Source organism: Mirounga leonina, unplaced genomic scaffold (assembly GCF_011800145.1).
Source record: "Mirounga leonina isolate KUSES-001 unplaced genomic scaffold, KU_Mleo_1.0 Mir_91, whole genome shotgun sequence".
In the NCBI taxonomy this organism is placed as follows: domain Eukaryota; kingdom Metazoa; phylum Chordata; class Mammalia; order Carnivora; family Phocidae; genus Mirounga; species Mirounga leonina.
Window position 1 is genome coordinate 45,908,933 of NW_023270839.1, and position 25,423 is coordinate 45,934,355.

Here is a 25,423-nt window from a genome sequence, read left to right on the forward strand (position 1 = left end):
AAATAAATAAATAAATAAATAAATAAATAAATAAATAAATAAATAAATAAATAAATAAAATATTTAAAAAATTGGAAACCATGGCTCACCTAGTTCGATAATTATATATATTTATTATTATTCAAAATCCAAGCTGATATTTAAACAAAACCATGTAAATTCAGTTAGAAATTACCTAAACAATTAATTAAAGGACGGTGATAGGAGGGTTGATGTGATAACAGATAATTGGTCTCTTCAGTTAAGCCAAACTTCAAGATTAAAAAAGAGATGCCTCACTTCAGAGAATATTTTTAAAGTTTAAAAAAACTAATGTGGAAAGAGTGCATAGGTTGATTACTTAACCTATATCTGTACCTCAGGCATCCTGGAAACATAAATATGTGCTTGGTAAAAAAATACCGCCAAAGTTGGAGAATAGAACAAGCGGAGCAATCACTATTATGATTTATGAATTTATTGATTTTATGTTATGAAATTTGAAAGAGAGGAAAAAATATACAGGAGTTTCAACGATTTTGAAGATTTTGCCTTAGGACTAAAAAATACTTTTCCTATAAGATTGGTACCCACAAATAAACTTATTTTTTGTGCTTCCATAGTAGAGATCATGTAAGTTAGGGAAAACCAGCCACACCCTCCATGCTGAACAGCAAGTAAAATAGACTTATTTAGTGACCACTGTCTGAAGGATTTAGAGATCCCTAGCTCTGATCTCATACAATATGATGTTAACATTTTGAAATACACGACCCTTGAATTTTTATCCAAGGCAGACATTTTAATGTTTACGTTCAAATAAACTCAAATGCTGAGGAGAAAAGTTTCTGGCACTATGTGCCTTTACTATAATTATGATATCATTTTGTTTTGGAAAATTAGGGTGCATTTTCCTTTAAGAATACCGCTCAATGCCACAGGATGTAAAATACAGGCACAGAGCACAAAGTACAGGAACAGCATGGAGAACTTATGGGAACAGGCTGAGATCATGAAAAGGCTACTAGAACATAGTCCATGAAGACGTGGACGCACAACTAACACTCTGAGTATCATCAAGATTACAGAGGATGGTCATGGAAGAAGAGGACCCCAGAACCTTCTATCAGGCGGATCCTGTTGTGTTGCTACTATTATTACATTGTAAGCATTGAATGTACAAGTGTCACCAATAATTTCTAAAAGTAATACAACATACAGTGTGTTTAAAACATAGGCTATTTCAACCATAAACCTCATGTCTATTGATTAAAGGTAAGAGAAATACTACTCTGTTGCATTGGCATCAAAATTCAAGGGAGAGAATGTAAAGTAACTATTTTCGTTAAAAAGCTCATGTGTGCACAATAGATTCTTCCTATATGCAGATGGGAAGAAATGGAAGTCTTTGGGCCAAAGAAGCAAAACTGGTAAGTTAGGTTAAGTTCTCGCGGTGCTGGTGAACTTTTAAAAGTGGAATCAGTTGCCAACATTTAATATAATTAAAATGTAAATTGTAATTAAATCATGACAGTCTCATCCATTTAAATTTACCTACCTGGCTCCTGTAGCATTTGAGTTGGAGATCCCTGTTTTATGGGGCGGGGGGTGGGGCGGTGGGGTGGGAGTCTAATAATCCCTTCCAGAAGAAAATGGTGGAATCTTGGAAGATTATACTGTTTGCCTTGACACTGTTTGGATTATGTCTGTATTGATACCAGTATTCTTAAAAGATACAGAAATCATTATTAATCAACTGTAAACTAAGGGATTTAATTTCAGGAATAATAAAAACATATGCAAGCATATAGGCTTAAATATATTAGGACAGGTGTGACCATTAACTCTGAAGGTTTATTGAATGTTTGGGATCACAGAGATAAGACTTGAATAGGGCAAACTGTCCTACACTGGTGTTAAATGTTACATTTCAAAAGCAAAATTCAATACCATTTTAAAAGCTGAGTTTCTAAAGCATTAGTTTGTGTTAAAATTCAGCAGAAAGCTGAACTCACTTTAGAAGAAACATTGAAGAAAAGGAACACATTTTGATTAGTAACAAGATTATCTAACACAGATCAGTTGGTACTTAAATACTTATAAATTGTAAAGCCCAACTGTTTTTGCAAGACTTATTACATATGCCTCCTCTCTCCTGAAATGTAGCAGGGAACATTTGGTGACTCTGAGTGGGAGCAGGGAAGAATTGAGAGATCTGGTCATCTAAATCCGCAAGAAGGATTATTTATGGATGCCTTTGGAGTATATACTCATTAAGAGCCATCACTTGTCAAGAAATACCTGTGCACCACATAACTACTAGAATTATGAATCGTACTGCCAGGCAGACCTCTTTTCAACCAGATTTGCTTTTCCTGCTCTCTTGAGCTGCTCTGAATCTGAACAGGTGTGTATAGGTGGGCTGCCACAGGTACAGAATTTGTCAGTGACGTGACAACTGAAAACTCTGCAAAAAGGGGAGGAAAATGATAAAACTTAGGCTGATGCCACTGCGTGGGGCGGATGATGAGGACATATGGACCAGACCAAGCAGAAGCATCATCAGAAGCATCCTTTGGAGAGCTGCCCTCACCCCAACAAGATGTATTGGACTCCAAACGGTAAGAGTGCCCCCAGCACTGTGGACTTAGTTCCTGAACCAGATCCGAGTTGCATCATGTTCTGAACTCTGTGCATGCTATTCCCTGTGCCTAAGAACTTGCTCCCTCTCCCCTACTTTCTCTATTTGACTACTTCTTGTTCATCCTTGAGATCTCAGCTTGAATATTACTACCTCTGGGAATCCACCTTGACCTCCCCGACTAAGATAGATGCCCCCTTGTTATTGTGCCCACAATCCCTCCAGGACTTGAAAAGCACTGATCACACTGAATAGTAACCCCTTGTTTACTATCCCCTCATAGCTCCAGAGCTCAATGAGGCCAGATGCCAGGCCTGCCTTGCTCACATCTCTATTCCTAATGTGGAATAATTTACTCAGAAGATGCTGGTTGGATGGTTGAATAAACTACAGCTCAACCTGTCTGCTTCTTGGCTCACTCACATACTCTAAACTGGCCTCTGAGCTGTGGGAGTAGTTAATGTTTGTGGACAAGGCTTAGAAGATGACCAACAATGGCCAACAATGGCCTTGATGCCTAACAGAGCTTCCCAAAAGGCAGAAATTCTTGGGACGAGTGAACCAGAGGTTCCATATGGAGGCTGGAACTTCTCAAAAACCTGCCTGGAGGGGCGCCTAGGTGGCTCAGTCATTAAGCGTCTGCCTTCGGCTCAGGTCATGATCCCAGGGTCCTGGGATTGAGCCCCGCATCGGGCTCCCTGCTCCATGGGAAGCCTGCTTCTCCCTCTCACACTCCCCTTGTTTGTGTTCCCTCTCTCGCTCTCTCTCTCAAATAAATAAATAAAATCTTAAAAAAAAAAAAAACCTGTCTGGAAAGAATGAAGTGGGAAAGGAGGATACATGTCTGAAGGGAAGGAGATACCTCCTTGGAAATATCTCTTCAAGGCAAAGTAGAACTGATAATATCTTGACCTCAAATTGAGAATCAGAGACCAGAGGTCAGATAATCTAAAAGGATAAAGGAAGGATTTCATGGAGGGAAGAACTCCACAATGGACCCATGAAGCTACCAGAGCCCCTTGTAAGTGCAGACAGGGAGCATGAAGTCTGAGAGGATGTGCAGAATTAGTAGGAGTTAATAAAGGCCTGTCAACAGGGTTCCATTCTCTCCCTGATCCGTGGGCAGCTTCTTCCACCTAACAACACCATGACTGATCTTGGGTAAGGCAGGGAGAGAATCTTATCCAAGGCAGAGAGTCAGCAGACATCAGGGCTATAAGCAGATATCCTGCTTATATGATATAAGACCCAAGGGTGAGAAAGACACCAAAGAACTGACACCAGAAGCTAGCATCACTTTTCCAGTATGGAAGCTGGCTGGAATGTAGCTGGTTGTCAGAAAGCACAGGCTTTCTACCCCTCCTGTTGTTAAGAAGCATTGGTCTTTCTGCACCAGGAAAGAGTGCTGCTAAAAAAAAAAAACAAACCTTCAAAGACTTGCCATGGTCCTCAGTATAGAGTCAAATTCCTTCACATGGCCTGCAAATTCTGTCTTACCAGACTCATCTTTTACCACAAGTAAACAGGCAATTGCAGTGAAGAAATGAGTGGCCCCAGTGCAGAGTGGACTGGGTCCCCTCTGATCAGAAGAATATGAAAAAAGAGAATAATTCCAGCCTGGTTTTTCAAACAAATCTGGAAGTTCCACCTGAAAAAACAGGAATGAACTCTCTCCAGGGCAAGGTGACAAGAGCCCCCTTCTTTATCTCCAGCATCTTCTTAGGCTGTTCCTGCTTCTTTTGAGTCTAGGGACCTTGGGACCCCATCCCTCCTCAGTCTGAGCTGGGAAGACTGAGCTGTTTCTGGTGCTGAGCAACTCTGGGACCCACTTTCCCCCAACCCAAGGAAGCTCTACTAATAAACCATGGGTACGACTGACTCAAGGAGTAGGCCCACCATCCCCTACATGGGTGATACCCTGAGGTCTGTCACATAGGGAAGTTACCTCCTCGGCCCTCACTGGCAGCCGGCTTCACTTGGATCGGACGATTCATCTGAAAGACATTGGACCAACACACCCAGTCAGCATGACTGCCTGGTCCTGGCACCCTGCTTCTCTTCCCCTGGATGCATCAGGATCTAAGCCCTGGCCCCTTCGAACTCTGTACTCCACCTCTCTCATGATGGACTATAGATTTTCTCCAAGATTCTTCCTTAAACTAGGGAATTCAGAAGGTGCTGAAACCCGAAGGGTGGGGTGATAGGAAGCTTGGTGGCAAGCCAGGATGGACCGTGATGGCTAAAGAGATTCTGCTTTGGGCCCTGGCCTGGGACTACGTGAGGCCTGTCCCTCTGGCTCCTGGACCTCCTTAAAGGCTTTGGGTAAGGAGTTGGGTGGGAGGGTAGAATGGATACTGGAGATTTGTGTTTTGTTCTAAAACTGAGAATATAATTCTATATGTCGTTTAGATTAAACAATCTGGGCATCAGACTTAGTGCTATCTAGCCCAACTCTGCCTTTTCATGGTTGTATGACTTCAAGTAAGCCACCCTCTCTCAGAGTCAGCTTGTTAAATGGGGGAAAACCTTCCCCAGCTTCTGTGTCGCCACAGTTTCTACACTCAGCCCCTCAGTTCCCTCCCTGAGCCCCTCTTCCCTTGAGGATGCTGGCATTCTCCAGCGCACTAACCTCGGCCCTGCTCATCCCGCTGTTCCCATTCTTCCTGGATAGTCTTGCCCACACCCACAGCCTCAGCTACCATTCCCACAGGGCTGACTCAGAGCTCTGCATCCCCAGCCCACACCTCCCTCTTGAGCTTCAGACCCATGTACCCAGCTACTTGCTGGACATCGTGACTAGAAAGTCCCACTGGCATCTTCCACTCAACACACCCATACCAGAGCTTATCTTTTTGCCCGGACCTGATCCTTCCAGTCATCCAAGCTAGAAACCTGGAAAACAGCTTGACTCTTCCCTTTATCCCCTCCCCCACCAACCGATTTCACCTTCTAATTCATGGGTTCCCTGATCAGGGGTGGATAAGAATCACCTGGGAACCACACCAGACTCTCAAGTTGGGGGATTGTATAATTTGCAAAAGCTCCTAGGTGATTTCGACATACACCCCCACACATTCCCATCCCCCAACCACCCTGAGAGAATTCATGATTGAATCCCCATCTCACCTTCCTCTCATGGGTGTTGTGGGGATCACATGAGATATTGGGGATGCAAAAGATCTTTGTAAACTGCCAAGAGCTGGGTGCGTAGGATGTGAGGAATTATTGTTGGGGGCAGACAGCTGAGTGCCGGGAGGAAAGAACAGCAGCCTTCCCGTTCATGGAGGAAGGGGTACTGATGCCCATCTGGCCTGAGAAGGTGATGATCTGACCCCCTCCCTTCAGGAAATGCACTGTTTCTGCACCAATCAGGGCCACTCCATCCTCTACCAATGTGCTCGTTGCCGAGACAACAGGCAGCTTCCTGTTACCATAGCCACAAGTGCTACCCAGTAACCATGGTAACGCCCTGGCAGTCACAGTTGAGCAATTTCCTTTGGATCAAATTTGGGGGTGGAGGAGTGGGGAGGGCTTATTAAAAAAAAAAAAAAAGGAAAGGAAAAGAAGGAAAGGAAAGGAAAGGAAAGGAAAGGAAAGGAAAGGAAAGGAAAGGAAAGGAAAACAGGCCAAGCCTGAACCAGCACAATCCCCCTCCCACCCAGGGCTCAGGATCTTATACGCTCTGACACACCCACCCGCTGGTGGTGGAGCCCCTGCCGTGTACCAGGTTGTGGGTGGGGGCCGAGACACCGACAGGACTCAGGCTGCAGTCTAGAGGGGATGACAGATCAATCCAAGCAGATCAGGGCGAGCTGGACGGGTCTGGATTGGCGGGGACCAGGGACCAGGAGGAACGGGAACCGTCCCTGGGCATGGCCACCTGTGATTGTGGAGGAGAGACCAAGAGACAGAGCCATGGAGAGAAGAGAAACAAGTAGAGATGAAAAGACACAAGAAGACAGAAATGATGAGAGAAAGAGACAGACCCAGAAAGGGGCAAGAAAAGAGAGAAATACTGGTGGATATGGGAAGGAAACGAAGGAATAAGGGGTCAGGAAGGGAACACAGGAAAGACAGGGAGGAGTATGACAGGGGAGAAGGAGAGAGGGGTAGAAGCCTGGGGTGGGGTGCAGTGAGGGTGAGCAAGACCATCATTATTTTATTAGTTCTTAAATAGATCCTGAGAATTTCTCCCTAGAACCTAGAGTGACAAGCACATGTGACAGCAGTGGTTTCCATGGCAGCTGCCTCCCCGGCTGGGTTTCTGGAGAGATGGAGCTCATCAGTGCTCTGGGGGACGCCCCTTTCCCCCTCCCCCGCTCTCTCACTCTTGCATGGAGAGTGGGTATTGGGTGGTATATACATGTTCCATAGACCTGGCAGAGTCCAAGCCTCAGAGTCTGGGCACCTAAGCTTTCCACCACTCGGACATGCTGCCTGCATTTCCTGAACTCTGTGAAGAGCCCCAGGCTGGGCCCTTCATTGGAGACAGCAATGACCCTTGAGATCCTGTCCTCGATGACTTATAGAGCGGAAGATAATGCCACCATTTCCTAAGAGCCATTATGCACCAGGCCCTTTCTGGGACACTTTACATACATTGTCTCTAAATTCCTTCCAACTGCTCTGCAAGGTAATACCATTGTCCCCGTAGTATAGATGGGAAAGCTGAGGCTGAGGGAGGTTAAATCACTTGTCTGAGATCACAGGATAGGTAAGTGGTTGAGCTGGGATTTGTCCCCAGGTCTGTCTGATGCTGAAGACCATGTTTTTGCATTGCGCTGCTCAACTCCATTCTTAAGACATGAACACAAGCAATGAGGCATAGCGTGACCAGGGCCTTAGGAGGAGTGCAAAGTAGAGTGCTGTAGGAGAGGCTGACTCCACTGGAGAGGTTGACACAGGGAAAGCTTCACAGAGGAGGCAAAGTTTGACCTGGGCCTTGCAGGACTGGGGTCATTGGGCCATGTGGAGATAATGGGAGTGATAGAGCTAGAGGCTGAGCACTCCAGATGGCTGGGGGGTGGAAAGGGAGCTGCAAGTCTGCAGGAGCAAGGATTCTGGTAAGTACCTGGCACGGAGGTAGCCAGGGTAGAGCAAATTGCTTCTGAGTCATATAGATGTGGATTTAAATTGTGGCTCCATCACTGGCAACTTTTCTAAGGTCTTTGGGCCTCAGTATCCACATTAGTAAAAGAGGGAATCATGATCCAACCTGCAGTGTTGTGTTTGTTTGTTTGTTTCTTTTTAATGGAAGGGTGTAAAACTAAAAGGTAGCCAATGACCAGATTGGGGCAGATTGTGAAAACCACAACAAGAAATTTTGGCTTTGTTATATTTCAAAGGCAATAGGGATCCAGGGAAGGATATTAAGTGGGGAAAGATCCCATGAGCTGTCACTATGCAGAAAAAAAGATTGGAAAGGGAAAGGTTAGAGGTGGGAAGATCAATGATACAGGTAAGTGGTGAGGGTGACCTGGACCAGGGCAGAAGGAAACGGACAGATTCAAGAGATGTTTAGGATGAATTAACTGGACTAAAGTTCTATTGGATGTGGGAACTGAGGGAGAGAAGGAAATATTGGCTGACTTTTAGGTTTATGGCTTAGGTGTTGAGGAAGTTGGCAGTTTGGGAGTTTGGAGATGCAGGGAAAGTCCCAGGGGAGGAGCCCAAGAGGATGAGGACAGAGTTGGGGAGAGTGGTTCTTCTTTGGTCCCCACTGGGAAGTGGTTAGGGAGGACACCTGGGATTTAGGTATACTCGGTGTGACTGGAGGAGAAAGAGAGCTGGCTGCATGAATTGCCTAAGCAACACGACCCTGCCTCATTCTTGCCACAGCCAGGGGAAGGATGTGGAAGTAGGGTAGGTAATCACAGTTCCGCCTTGAGGAAAAGAGGGCATTGCATCCTTGGCCAAGAATTTGTCATGGGCCCTCAGGTGAGCTCCTGCCCTTGGCTGAGTACCTATTCCCTTGAGAGTTTCCCAGGTAGAGTCCAGGCCCACATCTGCTTCAGGGCCCAAACCTGCCAGGCAAATCAAGGGAGAGAATGTCAGGAAGAGGAGAGAACCTACTCCAGGCAGTGGAGTGGGGAAGTTTGGAGGCAGCACGGACATATATGAGGCCCTGGTACTTTGGCTCCCGTGAGCAGAAGGGAAGGCAAGGCCCTACCCCTTTTCCCTGCTCGACTTGCCTGAAATTCCTGCTTTGGGCTCAGCTTTGCCCTCTTCAGACAATTCTGACTCGATGTCAGCTATTCCTTACACTTAGCACTTGTGCCCTCAACCTCTTACCCCCCTTATGGAAAGAATACTTATCAGGATTACTGGTGGGTCTAAGAGAGGTGTCATGGATGCAGGGAAGAGAGAGGCAGAGAAAAAGCAAACTTCACAATTTTCAGCTCTCTGTTCTACCTCACCCTCTCTTCTAATCCAATCCACTGCCAAGTCCCACTAGTTCTAGCATGTATATGGATATCCTAAATAGCTCTTAAGTCTATCCTCTCCTCCCCATTCCTGCCCTATCCCCAGCTCTAGGCCAGCATCATCATTCAGCTGCACTCAAGCAACAGTGTCCTAAAGGATCATCTGCCTCCAGTGTCCCTTTCTCTCTCACTCAACCATCATACTATAGCTGGAATGAACTTTTAAAACCAGTCCCTCACTCTTCCCTGATTAAAATCCACTATGGTTCCCCATTGCAAGACTCCCAATAAAGCCCAAGATCCTAAGACTGGCAGTCCAAACGTGTGAGTCCTGCCTCTCTTGCTGCCCCCAATACATAATACTCTCCATTCACATGGAACCCTGGCTGTCTTCATTGGACACCTTTCCTGCCAGTTCCCACACTGTACCCAGAATTCCAGAAACTGCCTTGTCTTTTAGCTTTCTAGACCCTCAAATGTGATGAAATACAGTCATAATGGGGCTCAGGTGGCATTTCCTCTGCAAAGCATCTCCTCTCTCTCTCTCCTCTTGAGGCTGCTTTTATGTGCCCAGGTGTAAACTGCACTGAGATGCAATGAGTTATTTTTGGCCTGGAAAAGCTCCTTGAGGGCAAAGGTTCTGCTTTACTCACTAGGCAGCTGCTGGCACATGCAGTGCCTTTGCGTGAGTTACAAAAAGGCACTCCCCCAACTCTGTGGATGAATTGGAAAAAAATGTGCCTCTTCCTTTGGGCTGACACAGCCCTGTGATAATGTTCATGGCTTGGCCAATAGAGCATGGCTGAATTTTAGCTCCCACTTGCCCTTTCCACACAGCTGTTTTGTGCAGGGCACAACCTGCAAAAGCAAATGCACTCAATCGTCTGTCTCCTTCACAGTGTTTGAAGGGATGAATGCCCAAGGGAAAGGAGGTCATGAGCAGGGAGGGAGACAAGTAGGGGGGCACTCTCTGGGCTAAGGTTGGGCCCACCTTCTTTAGGTAGGTTCTGGAGCCTAAAATGAGGCTGCATGAAGTAGCTTCAGCTTTATGGAGAAGAAGCTACAGAAGATGGGACAGACCATTGAGGTTTAAGGAAGTCCTGAGTAGGGAGCCAAGTTTTGATAGGTAACAGAAATGAGCAGGTACTTGTGGAGGGAAGTCAAAGGGAGGTCCCGGCCCAGTAGATACTATGAAATTGTGCCTAGGGGGTTCAGGCTTTCTCTTGGGGGAGACTCAACCTTTCCTGCTCTCAGAGTGACAGTCCTGGCCTGTCTCTAGTAGGAGCCCAGGTTCAAGTCTTTCCCTGCTTCCCCAGCAGATGGCAGCTGTGCCCAGGACCCAGTGCCTACAGGGAGCTGGACACCCTCCTCCCTTCATGCTGGTGGGCCTGAGGCCAGGTGACTAAAGCTGCTGCTGCCCCTGGCAGGCCCAGAGGAAAGACTGATGGCACGGACATTGCTTGGCTGGCCAACAGAGCCATTGATTTTCATTTAGGAGAATAATTAAATATTAATTTTCACTTTGTTAAGCTGGAAAGGGTGAATAAAGCCATCCTGGCAGTACAAAGCCAGGCCATGGTGGAAGCCTGCGGATGAAAGGGTGGGAGAGGGCAGATGTACCCAGTCATGATCCCCTCCAGAACCTTAGACCCCTGTCTGCCACCAGCTTGGCACAGGTAATAGTGTAGTGGTTAAGTGAATGAGTTCTGGAGCCAGACTACCTGGATCTTCCCAGATCTTCCTACTAGTAGCTACATAACCTTGGGCAAGTCACTTGTTTCCTTTGACTGAATTTCCTCATCTGTAAAATGGGAAGGCCAATAACACCTTCTTCATAGAGGAATAAATGACTTTGAACATGCAAAATACTAGGAACACTGTCTGGAATCAACAAATGCTAGTTATTATTCTCTTTTCTCCTTCAGAAATTATTCCACTAGTCTAGAGCTTCACAACTCTTATCTCAGGTGCCCTCAGCCTCATACAGTCCTCCCTTTGTGGAGCCCTGTGGCTGGATGAAGAGGGTTTTGCTTTTTTTTTTTTTTTAAAGATTTTATTTATTTATTTGACAGAGAGATAGCACAAGTAGGCAGAGAGGCAGGCAGAGGGAGAGGGAGAAGCAGACTCGCCATCGAGCAGGGAGCCCGACGCGGGGCTCGATCCCAGGACCCTGGGATCATGACCTGAGCGGAAGGCAGCCACTCAACCGACTGAGCCACCCAGGCGCCCCCCCCCCTTTTTTTTAATTCGAAAGTTCATTTTAATTTTTTCAGGGCTTCCATTTGCTTTCAGGATGAAGTCCAAATCCCACAGCCTGGCATCCAAAGTTTCCTCTTCCACCACTGCCCTCTGGTGGATCTTCTCTCTGGCCTGGCCCATGCTCACACGGGCCCTCCTCCACACTCCCAACCCCATTTCACACCCATCTTGTTCCTTCTGTCTCTGCACCTTTACCATGCTGTTTCCCACATGGAATGTTACAGTTTGTCTCAGTGCCTTTCAGTTTTAGCAGCGGAAGTCATTTACTCCCATGGCTGGATGAGTAATAACTTCTACTTCTACCCCTACGAATGCTGCTGTTACTATTACTACTACTACCACCACAAGCTAACCCATATTGAGTGCTTGTTTTCTACCAAGAACTGTGCCAAGTACTTTATGTGAGTGAGTTCATTTAATTATTCTAACAATTCTATGAATTCGGTTTTACATAGGAGGATGCTTAGGCTTAGAAGTAAAGACTTGCCATAGGCCATACACAGAGTTAGTGAGTGGTAGGGCCTGGATCCACACCCAGGTCTGTCTGACTCCAGAGCCTATACACAGAGACTTGGTGAGGGTAATACATTGGTGTTACTTGACGCTGAGTCTTCAAGCGTGAGGCTCAAGATGCTTCAATTACTGGGACTGGTCCTACGAGCTGATGGTCTACTAACAGCTTGATCAGCTCTAGGCAAAGCTTGTGCCATTGCTGGACAGCTTCAATTCAGAAAAGTGGTGTCTTTATACTGAGCTGAAATTAGAGTGTCTGTTCTTTATACCCACTGATCTTTTCTGATCCTGCCCTCTAGAGCCACCCATGGAAGGCAGCTATGCTAACCACTATACCACCAACGCTTTGGCAAGAGCCACCCATGGAAAACTAAATCCCTCTTCAGAATCTGAAGGTGGTTGCCCCCACCCCAACAGTAATATTTATTGAGATCTTACTCTGTGCCAGGTACTTGCTAAGCCTCAGTTAATCCTCATGATAGCCCAGTGAGCTCTTAGTATAACCCACTCCTTATAGATGAGGAAATTGAAGCTCAAGAGTCTAAGTAATGTATCTGGAGACACAAAACTTAAATGACAAAACTGGGATTCAAATCTAGATTTGTGAGAATCAAAAAGTAGTATTTTTAATCATCACATTGTGATGCCTCCCTATTAAAGCTCCCATTAAACCCTATCTTCTCCAGCCAAATATCTCCAATTTCTTCAAACCATCATCCATGACATATTTTATGTCCCCATCCCATCCTGGTCACTTTCTGATAGGCTAATGATCCTCTTAAGTCTGAAGCTTAAAACTGGATATAGTCCCAGGCTTGGCCTGCTCAGGGCATTTGAATAGTGCTTTTGTTGTAGACACATCACTCCTTTGACAAGAGAAAATGAGGCTCTGTTGTACGATTTGCTCTTGGTGAACCCACACTAGTTCCTAACAGTCACCGTTCTCTTCCTCTCACATGGTCCATAGGTCCCACTTTGCTTTTTGTCCAGTGATTAGCCATTAGCTAAGGCCATACCAGGTGCCATTGATATATAATGGCCTAACTGCACACATATAATCAGGTCCTCTTAGCTTTAACCAAGTGTTTGGGGGAAAGCGATCTTGGTGAGTCCAGGCACCAAAAAAAAAAAAAAAAAAAAGAAAGAAAGAAAGAAAGAAAGAAATTACAGGAAGAGGACAGAGAGAAGTGCTATAAAGGACCCTAGAACTGGAAAAAATAGGATACCAGCCCAGCAGAGTCTCTACCCCATGTATCTGCATATATTCTCACACCAGGGACAAATGATACATTAAGCCATGATTTTAGCCAAGGCTGACAAATTCTAGCATAGCCCACAACACTGACGCCTCTCTGAAAAGATACGGTGGAACATTTGGCCCAAGTGTTAAGCCCATTTCTTTGAGCCAGAAGACTAAATATAACAAAGAACCTATAGCTGTTCAGGGCACAGGTAAGCCAACTCTTAGAAAGGTGACTCTGCTTCTAGTTCCTGGTCCCAACCCAGCCCCTACATGCTACTTTGGCATGCACATAGGGCATGTCCCCAGCCTGAGGTGATCCCCACCCCCCAACCCTGGTGGACTTACCCCTGGCAGGGTCTTCTGCTCGTGCAGTGCACTCTGGGCCTTGAGAGCAGAGTCCCGGGCGCAGTAGGTGAGGAAGGCACAGCCTGGGGAGGAAGAGGCTGGCTCAGGGGGTTTCCTGAAACCCCCAAATACTCTTCCTGGAAAGACCCCATTAAGTGACAAACTCAAGGCCACTCTCCTTTAACAAGGGCACTGCTCTGAGAAGCCTTCTCTGCCTCCCACCTTCTCTGAAGGGAGGGGCTTCATCTGTTTGAGTCCCAGACTCTGGCTCCCTCTCATTTGCTCCTGGCTTCTTGCCTAGGGAACATGTGTACCCACATCCAGCCACATGCTCATACAATCCCACATCTTCCCTCCCCACTCCAGCCGTAAGTCCGGTTGGGGTTAAACCTCCCTAAGCAGCTTTGCCTTCAGCTTTAACCCCAGCCTCTCCCTTCCTTTTTGGATTCATACTCACAGAGTCTCCCAGAATCAACCTCAATTCCTTCCCAACTCAGTTTCAGATGGGAGGAGGCAAAAAAGAGGAAGAGGGTTGGGAGCCAAACCCAGGACCCCACAACTTCTTCTTAATGCCTCCCTCCTCCAAGTTTGAAGCTGAGGAATGGGTTAATTTGAGGCTTGCAAGATGGGGCTGATTTAAGGACTTTCTGTAGAGAGGAGCTTTCAGGGACCTCCAATCCTATCCAAGGAGCTTGATCTGTCAGCTCTCCCAGTACTTCAAGATAGGGCCTGTTAAAGGGTTATTGTGCCCAAAATCTTACTTCTCTAAAAGAGCCAGTAGTTATGGGACAGAGAAGGAAACTAGGTTGAGCCAAAGGATCAGTCCTACTCTTCTTTAGGGTCAGCCTCAGAAACTGTAGCCTGCTAGGAAGCACTGAGGCAGGGTTCTCCTCTTCTCCAACAGTCATTGAGCACTCACTCATTCAGAAAATATTTGTTGAATACTTACTTATTACAGTGGGGCATTATAACTGGCTTGGGGATGAAGTGGTAACAAGACAGACACGTCCCCTACCCCCATGGGGATTATGTAAAGAATCATGAGGGGAATGTAATTTGAGTCCAAAGGTTGAGGAATGCTTCAAAGAACACAATGAATCCTCGATAGCAAATAGGGCTTAACCAGGTGACAAGAAGAGTGGTGATTATTTCAGGCTGAGGGAATAGCACATATGAAGACTGAGGCAAGAATTTGATGTCTTGGGGAAATGGATGGAAAACTAGTATGATTGGAGATTGGTGAAAGGAGGCAGAGTGGACGGTGAGGTGTGCAGGGATCAGGTCATCTATAACCTTGTATGCCTCAGTCTGGATTTTGAACTTTTACCTAAGAGCAATGAAGAGCCACTAAAGGATTTTAAGCTGGGATCTGACATGATAAGATCTATGTTTTCAAAAAGAGCCTTCTGAGTGTAGGAAGGAGAAAGACTGAAAGAAGAGAAAGTGGATGTGAGAAGCCATTAGGAGCTTCATGAAGTTTTCTACTTAGACCTCAGCAGACTAGGAAGGCAAATGGAACATTTTTTCTGACGTCTTCTATGTGGCTGCCCCCTTAGGGTGGGTGGCTATCTGTTATTCATTAAATTAAAGGGACCTTAGAGAACACCTGAGACAAACTCCTATTGTATCAATAGGGAAACTGAACCCAGAGAGTGTGTCAGTGGCAGAGTAGGGTTTGGAATCTCCTAACTCCTAGGCTGACGTTGTTTTCAAAGCACCGTGGCTGCCTCCCTCAGTTCCCAGTCATCAAAAGGAAAATGAGTCACTCTGGCTTTTGGATATCGCTGTTGCTGCGGAGAAAGTGGGGAAGATGTTGACGTGGAGACCCTCCCCAATTATCTTGCAAGGCAACACTGCCTTGGAGAACTTCAGTTTGGTTTGGGGATAAATCACCAAACACCTGATTTTGCTTATATCTCTGCTCCATCTTCTGCCACTCAGCCATATCAGCTGACGTCAGAACTGGGCAGGGCCAGGGCCCTGTCTGAAAGGTTCAGGGGCCCAACTGCTGCCCAAAGGAGCCCCATGTGGACTACCTGGGGTAGGTGGTGGAAGAAGGAGGGATGGAAAGACAGAGAAGCATGGCTTGAGGGAGAGACACATGAAAATAAAAAACAGGAAGAATTAGAGCTAAATGGAGAGGGAGAAAAAGGATGAGGGAACAATTCAGAGACTCTGGTGGTATTTGAATGAGAAGAGTGAGAATTAAAGGTATCTTATACACTTCTCTTATTGTACAGATGGCCCAGAAAGATTATCTTGTGCTTACATACTGAAATAAATGTCTAGAAAATAAGAAAGTGAGTTGCTATGCATGGATGGACAGCCAGGTAGTTGGACTGCATTAGAAGGAATCTGGATGGTATAGTCTTATTCTTTCATGCCCCTTTTAAAGTAACCCTACCCCAAAGTATCAAAGACACATTGCTACCTCGCTGGTCCCAGATCTTCTGTGGGCATTTTTGTGAAACCCCTGTGTAAGTGTGCCTAGGAACTTTCCAAGGCCTCCCAGTTGAAAAGAGGTGGTAGCCTGATTCCAACTCTCAGCCCTTAGGAAAGTACCTTTAGCTATTACCCAGGGCCCACCACTTTTCTCCTAGGAAAATCATGGAGAATAGTTGGTGACCCTTCCCCCTCAAATCCTGAAACTGAAGCATGGTGAGGGTGGGAGAGGTAGAGGTGTCTCTCCTCAAATACTTTCCTTCCCCAGCCCATGTATGACATGTGACTCTGGCTTTCTTACTCTAGCCCAGCCTGGACAGACTTTTCTGCATGTAAACAAGCCTCCTCCCTCTCTCTACAGGAAGAAAGGGGTGTGGCTGGACAGGATTGTGGTGCCTGTCTCTCTAGCAAGGGCAGGGAGAAAATCTCTTCTGCCTCTTCAACCTGACCCACCCTGAGGCTCTGGTTCACAGGCTCTGCTCCGGGACCAGCCTGTGAAGGAGGGAAAGCAGGAGGACATAAAGAGGATTGGGGAGGGGTAAAGATGAGGCACCAGAGTGGGGAGATTAAAGGATAAAAGAAATGTGGGTTCAGCTGACAGGAAACCTGAAATGAGGGGGCACAAGGTGACAGATTTTCCCAGCTGAGGTCAGGGTTCTGGACTCAAGTCAGAAGAGGCAGAGTGTTGGCATTCTGTCAGGGGGTTGGAGAGATTGGGTTATTGTCAAACGTAAGGGTGGAATTTGGAGCCCAGAGCCTCCTCGAGGAGAATTGGATTTTGTGAGTTAGCCAGGCCTGGATTCTGAAGAAGGGAGGACTTTGGGTTGGGGAGGGGGTGGTTAGCAGGCTGCATCAAAAGAAGGCTCTGTGGGGGTTGACTGAGCTTGGAGGCCAGAATGAGGGGTACAAGTCCAAGATGTGTGTGCGGGTGGTTAGGCCTGAGTGGGGGGCGGCACCAGATTGGGGGAGGTCAGAAATGATTGGGTCCAGGGTTTGGGAGATTGAGGGTATTAGAGACCAAAAGGTCAAATAAGTTTCCTAATTCCAGGATTTAGGGTGTCTGTTGAGAGCGATGGAGGGAGGTCCAACTGAAAGGTCGGGACTGTTGGGATGTGAGAGGTGAAAGGTAGGGAGTTAGAGGTTAGAGTGGAGAACATGTCAGGGGATCAGAGTGATGATCAGTGGGAGGATGTCAGAGAGAAAATTCTGGGTTGGGGGTTTTGTGATCTGGGGAGGAGACTGGGCTGAAGTGGGATTGGTATTGGACTGGTGTTGGACTGACTCTAGGCAAAGCTAAGGTTGGGGCTGCGGTTGAGGCTGGGGTTTGGGCCGGGCCCACTCTAATCGGATTGGGGCAGGGCTGGGCTGGGCTGGGCTGGGCTGACCCCGCGCACCTTTGTGGAGGCCGGTGAGCCGGTCCTTCAGCACCGTCAGCTCGTAGATGCGGCCGAATTCCTCGAACAGCGGCTTGAGGTCCTGCTCGTCCAAGCCCCGCGGGATCTGCCCCACGAAGAGCTTGATGGCGTCGTGGTCCTTCATGGGCACGGCAGGACCGGGGTTTAGCCCGCTCATGCCGACGCCGCTGTCCGCGGTGCTGAAACCCAGGCGCGGGCTGGGGCCGGCGGGCGGCGCAGACCCTCCGGGCGCCGCGGCCATATCCCCGCCCGGTCCGCCCTCCCGCCGGTCCCACCAGTCCCGCCTGTCCCGCCGTCCCCTCCCTGGACCGATGGCGAGGGCCAGGGGGGAGGGGGCGGGGTCCGGGCTGCGGGGGCGGGGGGGCTGCACAGGGGGCGGGGTCCGGGTGGAGGGGCGTAGAGGGGGTGGGGCGGGCTGGAAAGGGGCGGGGCCGGGGGCGGGGCAGGACCGGGCCGAGGCGGCGGGACGCTGGGGTCTGGGTTGAGGTCCCCGCGCGGCGCTATCCGTGCTCCCGCCCGAGCTCTCCCAGAGCCGAGCCCCGAGCCCCAGCCCCCGTGCTTGGTGACGTCAGGCAGCCGGCCGCCGAGTCTACGCAAATGATTTGCATAATGAGGAGGCAGCGACCAATCAGAGCTGGAGCTGACCGGGCTCGGCTGGGGGCGGGAGGGGCGGCTGGGCTCACGCGCTCCTGTTCGCCATGGCAACTGGACCCTCGGACGCCCTGTGTGTGTCGAGTGTGTGCGGGCGTGGCTGTGGACCGCGCGTGTGCGCCTTAGACCGCGTGAGGGGAAGTAGCTTCGTCATGCGTGGTGATGTCTGCGGGAGTTGGAGCTAGCCCCCTCCTCACACACAGGCACACACGCAGCCACACACACCTCCAATCACCGGAGCGTTTCCTGCGGGGGTGGATGGGGATTCCTCTTCTTCGTTACCGCCACCAAAGCCAGTTCCTCAGAGCCGATCCCACGCCGCCCCATCACACTTCTCTCTTCGGTGTCTTCACTTCCTTAACCACGAGCCTCAAACACGTTCGTCTCCCCTGCATCCCCCCCAAAATAAAAGTAAAAAATAAATTCTTAATGAGAGAAAAAAGAATGAAACAAAACAAAACTCCAAAACATTCCTTGGACACGGATTCCTCCGCAGGAGAGTGAGGGGACTTGTATTAGCCACATTTTCTCAGTTGTCTCGTTCATCCCAATTCCGTGAGCTCAGAAGTGTTATCCTCCTTCTCCGGAAAAGGAGCTGCGGGTCTGAGAGTTAAGGAGGTTAGGACAGGCCCGCCCCTAACCTCCGCTGGGCCCAGGGTAAGAGAAGAAAGGGGGGACAGACAGACCGTGTATCTAAATATTTAAAAGCTACAAATCAAGTTACCATTTGTTACATATGTTCGCCTCTTATTCTCACAAATATACGTCTATAATTAAAATAAAAAGTATGTGTAGAGCGGTTTTTTATACGGCTGAAAGTTGGCAGAATATCAGAGCTGATGGAATCTTACTACTCTTGTTTATGTTTGACTGTCCTCTTGATAGGCTAGTGGTGTTTGAACAGAAGAATCCAATAGAGATAAATAATTTATAAATTCTATAATTATTTCTTTTTTTTTTTTTTTTTTAGATTTTATTTATTTATTTGACAGAGAAAGACACAGCGAGAGAGGGAACACAAACGGGGAGTGGGAGAGGGAGAAGCAGACTCCCTGCCGAGCAGGGAGCCCGATGCGGGACTCGATCCCGGGAGTCCAGGATCATGACCTGAGCCGAAGGCAGTCGCTTACCCAACTGAGCCACCCAGGCGCCCAAATTCTATAATTATTTCATAAAATTTTTTTCTTGCTTTCTTTCAACAAAATTGCTAACCTCTGCTGATTGACCACTCCAAGAAACCATTAAAGAGCAGCAGTAGTAATCGGAATTAACAAAATATTCTTAAGGAAACATTCAAATTCAGAAATAAATTGTGATTTAAAAATTTTTTTTAAACTTTTAATAAAAGCTACCCCTTTTAATTACCTAATTATAAAGTGTGTTACCAGAATATTTCACTTTCGTTCAGTTTGATGTATTTTTTAACTTCCTTGAAACTTGCTCTTTGACCCATGGATTATTTATAACTGTATTTAGTTTCCAAGTGTTTGGAGACTTTACTGTTATCTTTCTATAATTGTTTTCTAGTTTGAGTTCATTTTGGTCAGAAATAATCTGTACGATTTCAATTCTTTTTATATTTGTTGAGGTTTTGTTACCCTCAGAGCATGATCAAACTCAGTAAATGATTTGTTGGTGCTTGAAAAGAATGTATATTCTGCTGTATTTGGGTGGAGTGTTCTATAAATGATCATTAGAACCTGTTGCTTGATGATGTTGTTGAGTTCTTTTATATTCTTGCCGACTTTATGGGCAGTTGTTTTATCAACTGTTACTTGTGAATTTAACTATTTCTCCTTTCAGTTCTACTAGTTTTTGCTTCACATGTCTTGTAGTTCTGTTGATTGGTTCATACAAATTTGGAATTGCTATGTCTTGTTGGTGAATTGACTCTTTGACATTATGTAATGTCATTCTCTGTTCCAGATAAATTTCTTGCTCTGAGATCTACTTTTATCTGATATTGATATAACCACCCCTGATTATTCTGGTTAAGGTTTGCATATCTTTTTCCACCGTTTTATTTTCAACCTACCTATACTGTTATATTTGAAGAGAATTTCTTGTAGACAGCATATAATTGGGTCATTAAAAAAATCCAAGCTGCCAATCTTCATCTTTTAATTGCTGTATTTGGACCATTTACATTTAATGTAATTATCCATATGTTAGGGCTTAAATCGCCACTTAGTTTTTTTGTTTTGTTTTGTTTTTTTAAGATTTTATTTATTTATTCGAGACAGAGGGAGAATGAGCGAGAGAGAGAGAGAGCATGAGTGGGGGGAGGGGCAGAGGGAGAGGAAGAAGCAGGATCTCTACTGAGCAGAGAGCCCAACATGGGGCTCAATCCCAGGACCCTGGGATCATGACCTGAGCCGAAGGCAGACACTTAACCAACTGAGCCACCCAAGGGCCCCAGTTTCTTTATTTTCTTTTGTCTTTTGCCTTCCTAAGGGTTATTTGTTCCTTATTCTATGTATATCGTACAGAAATACCACAGTTTACCGGTGTTAAAATTTTACCAGTTCAAGTGAAGTACAGAAAACTCATCTAGTTTTAAGTCCTTTTATATTCCCTCATTTATAATATAAGGGTCTTAAATATGTTCTCTCCATATTTTTTTTCTTTTAAATATTTTATTTATTTGACAGAGAGAGACACAGCAAGAGAGGGAACACAAGCAGGCAGAGCGGGAGAGGAAGAAGCAGACTTCCTGCAGAGCAGAGAGCCCGATGCAGGGCTCAAACCCAGGACCCTGGGATCATGACCTGAGCCAAAGGCAGACACTTAACCATGACTGAGCCACCCAGGCGCCCCTGTTCTCTCCATATTTTGATAACCACATAAGACAATGTTATTCAAGAAAAATTTGGAAAACTCAAAAGGAGCAGTAAAGCTTCTTGTATACACCCATACTTTTGTTCTTTCCATTGTTCCTTCCTCCTTCCAGATAATCTAAGATTCCTTCTTTTATCATTTCATTTACATGTAAAAAAGTTCTTTAGCCATTCTTTTAGGGTAGTTGTACTGGTGATGAATTCTCTAAGTTTTACTTCATCTGAAAATGTTTTGATTTCTTCTTCTTTCCTGAAGGAAATTTTTGCAGATATAAAGTTCTAGTTTGACAGTTCTTTTCTTTCAGCACCTAAAAAATGTTGTGCCACTTTTTAAAAATGGCATCCATAGTTTTTTTTTTTTTTAAAGATTTTATTTATTTATTTGAGAGAGAGAGAATGAGAGAGAAAGCGAGTACATGAGAGGGGGGAGGGTCAGAGGGAGAAGCAGACTCCCTGCCAAGCAGGGAGCCCGATGCGGGACTCGATCCAGGGACTCCAGGATCATGACCTGAGCCGAAGGCAGTCGCTTAACCAACTGAGCCACCCAGGCGCGCCGGCATGCATAGTTTCTGATGAGAAATCTTTTATCATTCAAATTGTTTCCCAATTGGTAAGGTGTCATCTCTCTTTTTTTTTTTTTTTCTTGCTTTCACAATTGTTACCTTTGTCTTTAGTTTTCAGAAGTTTGACCATGATGTGTCTTTTTTTTTTTTTTTTAGAGAGAGAGAGGGTGAGGGGCAGAGGGAGAGAGAGAATCTCAAGCAGGTTCCATGCCCAGTCCAGAGCCCAATGCAGGGCTTGACCTCACGACCCTGAGATCATGACCTGAGCTGAAATCAAGAGTTGGACACTTAACTGACTGAGCCATCCAGGCACCACCGACTGTGATGTGTCTTGATGCGGATTTCTTTAGCTTTATCCTGTTTTGGCTTTGTTCTGATTCTTTAATCTATAGATTTTTGCCTTTTGCTAAATTTTTATCATTTTTAGCCATTATTTCTTTAAGTACTTTTACAGCCCCTTCCTCTTTCCCCTTTTTCTCCAAGATTATGATGACAGGAATGTTAGATCTTTTGTTAGAATCCCGTAGGTCCTTGAGGCTCTGTTAAATTTTTTAAGTCTATTTTCCCTCTGTTGTTCAGATTGGGTAAGTTCTATTCTGTCTTCAAGTTCACTGATTCTTTCCTCTGTTATCTACATTCTGATGTTGAGCCCATCTAGTGAGTTATTCATTTTGGTTGTGGTATTTTTTCAGTTCTCAATTTTCCATGTGGTTCTTATTAATATCTTCTACTTCTTAGCTGAGACTTTCTATTTTTTTTTTTAATTTGTTTCAAGTGTGTTTGTAATTGCTTCTTGAAGCATTTTATGATGGCTGTTTTAAATCTTTGGCAGTTAATTCCAATATCTATTTCATCTCAGTGTTGATTCCTATTATGAGACGGGGTATTTTTTTTTTTATGAAACTCTGAATATTTACGATTTCCTTTTTAGCAAGGTCTCCTTTGACCCTACACTAGTTGAAAAACACAGTCTTGTTACTGACAGGTGGGGGTTTAAGTGCAGGTTTCCTACTAGGTCTCTGCTGAAACCACCCTGAATGGGAGCAAAAGGGGTCTTATTACTACTGGTTGGAGGTAGGAACTTCCAACTAGGCCCTTTAGACACTATTCCAGCAAGGAGGGGGATGAGTCCCAGGTGGCCTTCACTGAACCCAGAGAAGAGGAGCTTGTTATGTTGGGTGGGGATGAAAGTCCTTACCTCCCCATTTGACCTCCTCTGACACCACCTTGGTGGTGGGAGGAGAAGGGGTACCTTCTTACAGCCATAGGCTAGACTAATTGAATCAGAATTGCTGGGGTGGTACATAGGTGTAGTGTTTCACAGCTGCCCTGTTGATTTCAGTGTCTTTGCAAACAAGTTTAAAAACTATTGCTTTAGAATTTCCTTTAGTGAGGAGTCTGTTGGTGGTAAACTTTGCTATGCTTATCTGGAAATTTTGTATTTTGGCCCATTTCTTGAATGATAGCTTAGTGTGTATAGTTATTTTCTCTCAACATTTTGAAGATATGATTTCACCATCCTTTGGTTTCCATTTTTGCTTATGAGAAGTCAATTAGCAGTCAGCTTGTGATTTCTCTTCAGGTAACTGGGTTTTCTTTATGGCTGCATTTAAGATTTTTTCTCTTTTTTCTCTATAATCTTCATTTTCAAAATGTGTTTAAGTGTATAATTCTTTTTCTTTAAATTGCTTGAAATTTCTTGTGCTTCCTAAATCACCATATTTATATTTTTCTTCAATTCTAGAGAATCCTCAGTCATTGTTTTCTTAATTAGTGTCTTTCTCCGTGGTATGATGTGCTGTTCAGGCCTTCTTCCATCCCCTTTGGTGAAGAATCTGTTGTAATAGTTGCTAGGAGTGTTGTGGGCAGGTAGCCTTCAGCTGTCAGCACCTTCAGAGATTGCCTCAAGGTCATGTCCCTTCCAGGGCAGCCCACATCCAATGACTGATCAACATAGGATTATAAAAGCCTACATGTCTCAGCCCAAATCAGAACAATTTTGAAGGCTAACAGAGCTCCCGTGGAGTCATCTGTAGTTGTTGTTGGCCCTGAATCACAGCTCATCTTCTTCCACTATTCCTGCTTCCTCTCACTCTCCCTTTTATGGAAATTGACTCCAATGGCATGCCTTAATAAACATCCTGAATGCTAAAGTTGGTCTAAGAGGCAGCTTCCCAGGGAACCAAACCTGCAATATCCCGTTCTTTCTAGTCACTCCCTCAGAAAATCTGATTAGATATGTCAGATGGTCTCACTCTCTCTCCCTAACTCTTTATCTCTTTCACAATTTCCATCCCCTTGACTTTCTTTGATGCATTTTGGGTAATTTCCTAAGAGCTATTACTTTAGATTAGCTCACTAATTTTCTTTTCAACCATTTTTATTAGGAATTATTATTTTAAGGTATTTCTTTACAAAATTTTCTAGCAGATTTACTTGGAAAAATTTAATAAAATGTGTTTTAGGAAAAAAAAAGCATAAAACTGATTTTTAAAAGGCTTAGTGGGGGCACCTGGGTGGCTCAGTCGTTAAGCGTCTGCCTTCGGCTCGGGTCATGATCTCAGGGTCCTGGGATCGAGCTCCGCGGGAGGCCTGCTTCTCCTTCTCCCCCTCCCCCTGCTTGTGTTCCCTCTCTCACTGTGTCTCTCTCTGTCAAATAAATAAATAAAATCTTAAAAAAAAAAAAAAAGGCTTAGTGTTTTGGTTGGTGCATCTCTTCCATTCAAATATCTGGTACCACACAAATATCTTCATACTTCTTCATGATTCAGTTTTGGTAATTAATAATTCCTTTAAAAACTTGTGTTGTAGTGTTAAATGTATTTGCACAATATTTAACCTAATATTTCTCAATTTTTCATCTCTTCTATTCCTGCAGCTATATCTTGTCCTTCATTCTTAATGTTTTTTTCTCTCTTTTTTTCTTTTTCTTTTTCTTTTTTTTGTAGGCTCCACGCCCAATATGGAGCCCAACATGGGGCTTAAACTCACTACCCTGAGATCAAGACCTGAACTGAGATCAAGAATGGAATGCTTGGGCGCCTGGGTGGCTCAGTTGGTTAAGCGACTGCCTTCGGCTCAGGTCATGATCCTGGAGTCCCGGGATCGAGTCCCGCATCGGGCTCCCTGCTCGGCAGGGAGTCTGCTTCTCTCTCTGACCCTCCCCCCTCTCATGTGCTCTCTCTCATTCTCTCTCAAATAAATAAATAAAATCTTTAAAAAAAAAAAAAGAGTGGAATGCTTAACCGACTGAGCCACCCAGGTGCTCCCCCCTTTTTTTTCTCGATCATGGTTGACTAATGCTTGCATTTTCCAAACAATAATCTTTTTGTATTATTGACTAACTCTGTTGTAATTTTTCATTTCATTAATTTCTATGTTCATCCTTATTGAATTTTTTACTACTTGCTTCTTGGCACAAGGTAGGGATTGGCTCTCTAGAATTTTTTAGTAGTAGTAGTTGCAACTACTCTGATTTTACTGGTATACCTGGTATTATGCTGATTTTACCCTATATAGGCACACTTCAGAGATATTGCGGGTTCAGTTCCAGACCACTGTAATGAAGTGAATCTCACAATAAATTGAGCCAAATAATTTTTTTTTGTTTCCCAGTTCATATGAAAGTTATATTTAAGACTATTCTGTAATCTCTTGGGCTCCTGGGTGGCTAAGTTGGTTAAGTGTCTGCCTTTGGCTCAGGTCATGATCGCAGGTCCTGCTTCTCCCTCTCCCTCTGCCTGCCACTCCCCCTGCTTGTGCTCTCTCTCGCTCTCTCTCCGTTAAATAAATAAATAAATAAATAAATAAATAAATAAATAAATCTTTTTAAAAAGACTATACTGTAATCTCTTAAGTGTGCAATAGTATTATGTCTTTAAAAATGCATAATTAAAAATACTTCATTGCTAAAAAATGCTAACCACTCACTATCTGAGCTTTCAGCAAGTCATAATCACTGATCACATATCACCTAATAAATATAATAATAATGAAAAAGTTTTAAATATTATGAGAGTTACCAAAATGTGACACAGACATGAAGTGAGCAAATGCTGTTGGGAAAATGGTGCCAATAGACCTCCTCAATGCAGGGTTGCCACAGACCTTCAA

At 45.2% G+C, this 25,423-nt stretch overlaps 1 protein-coding gene across 5 annotated transcripts in view; it reads right to left on the bottom strand.

Moving 5' to 3' along the window:
- CELF6 (CUGBP Elav-like family member 6) overlaps positions 1-17,500 on the bottom strand; it is a 26,201-nt gene extending 8,701 nt beyond the window's left edge. For 3 of the 5 annotated variants that reach the window (XM_034993897.1, XM_034993896.1, XM_034993895.1), the window contains exons 1-3: positions 17,239-17,383; positions 13,403-13,485; positions 4,566-4,614 (exon numbers count right to left, since the gene is read on the bottom strand). In XM_034993897.1, the coding sequence (XP_034849788.1) occupies positions 4,566-4,614; positions 13,403-13,485; positions 17,239-17,383 (277 nt within the window). Of the gene's footprint in view, positions 1-4,565; positions 4,615-13,402; positions 13,486-17,238 lie in introns of all 5 variants that reach the window. The other 2 variants (XM_034993894.1, XM_034993893.1) reach the window with 1 other exon arrangement.
- Between the last annotated feature and the right edge of the window lie 7,923 nt (positions 17,501-25,423).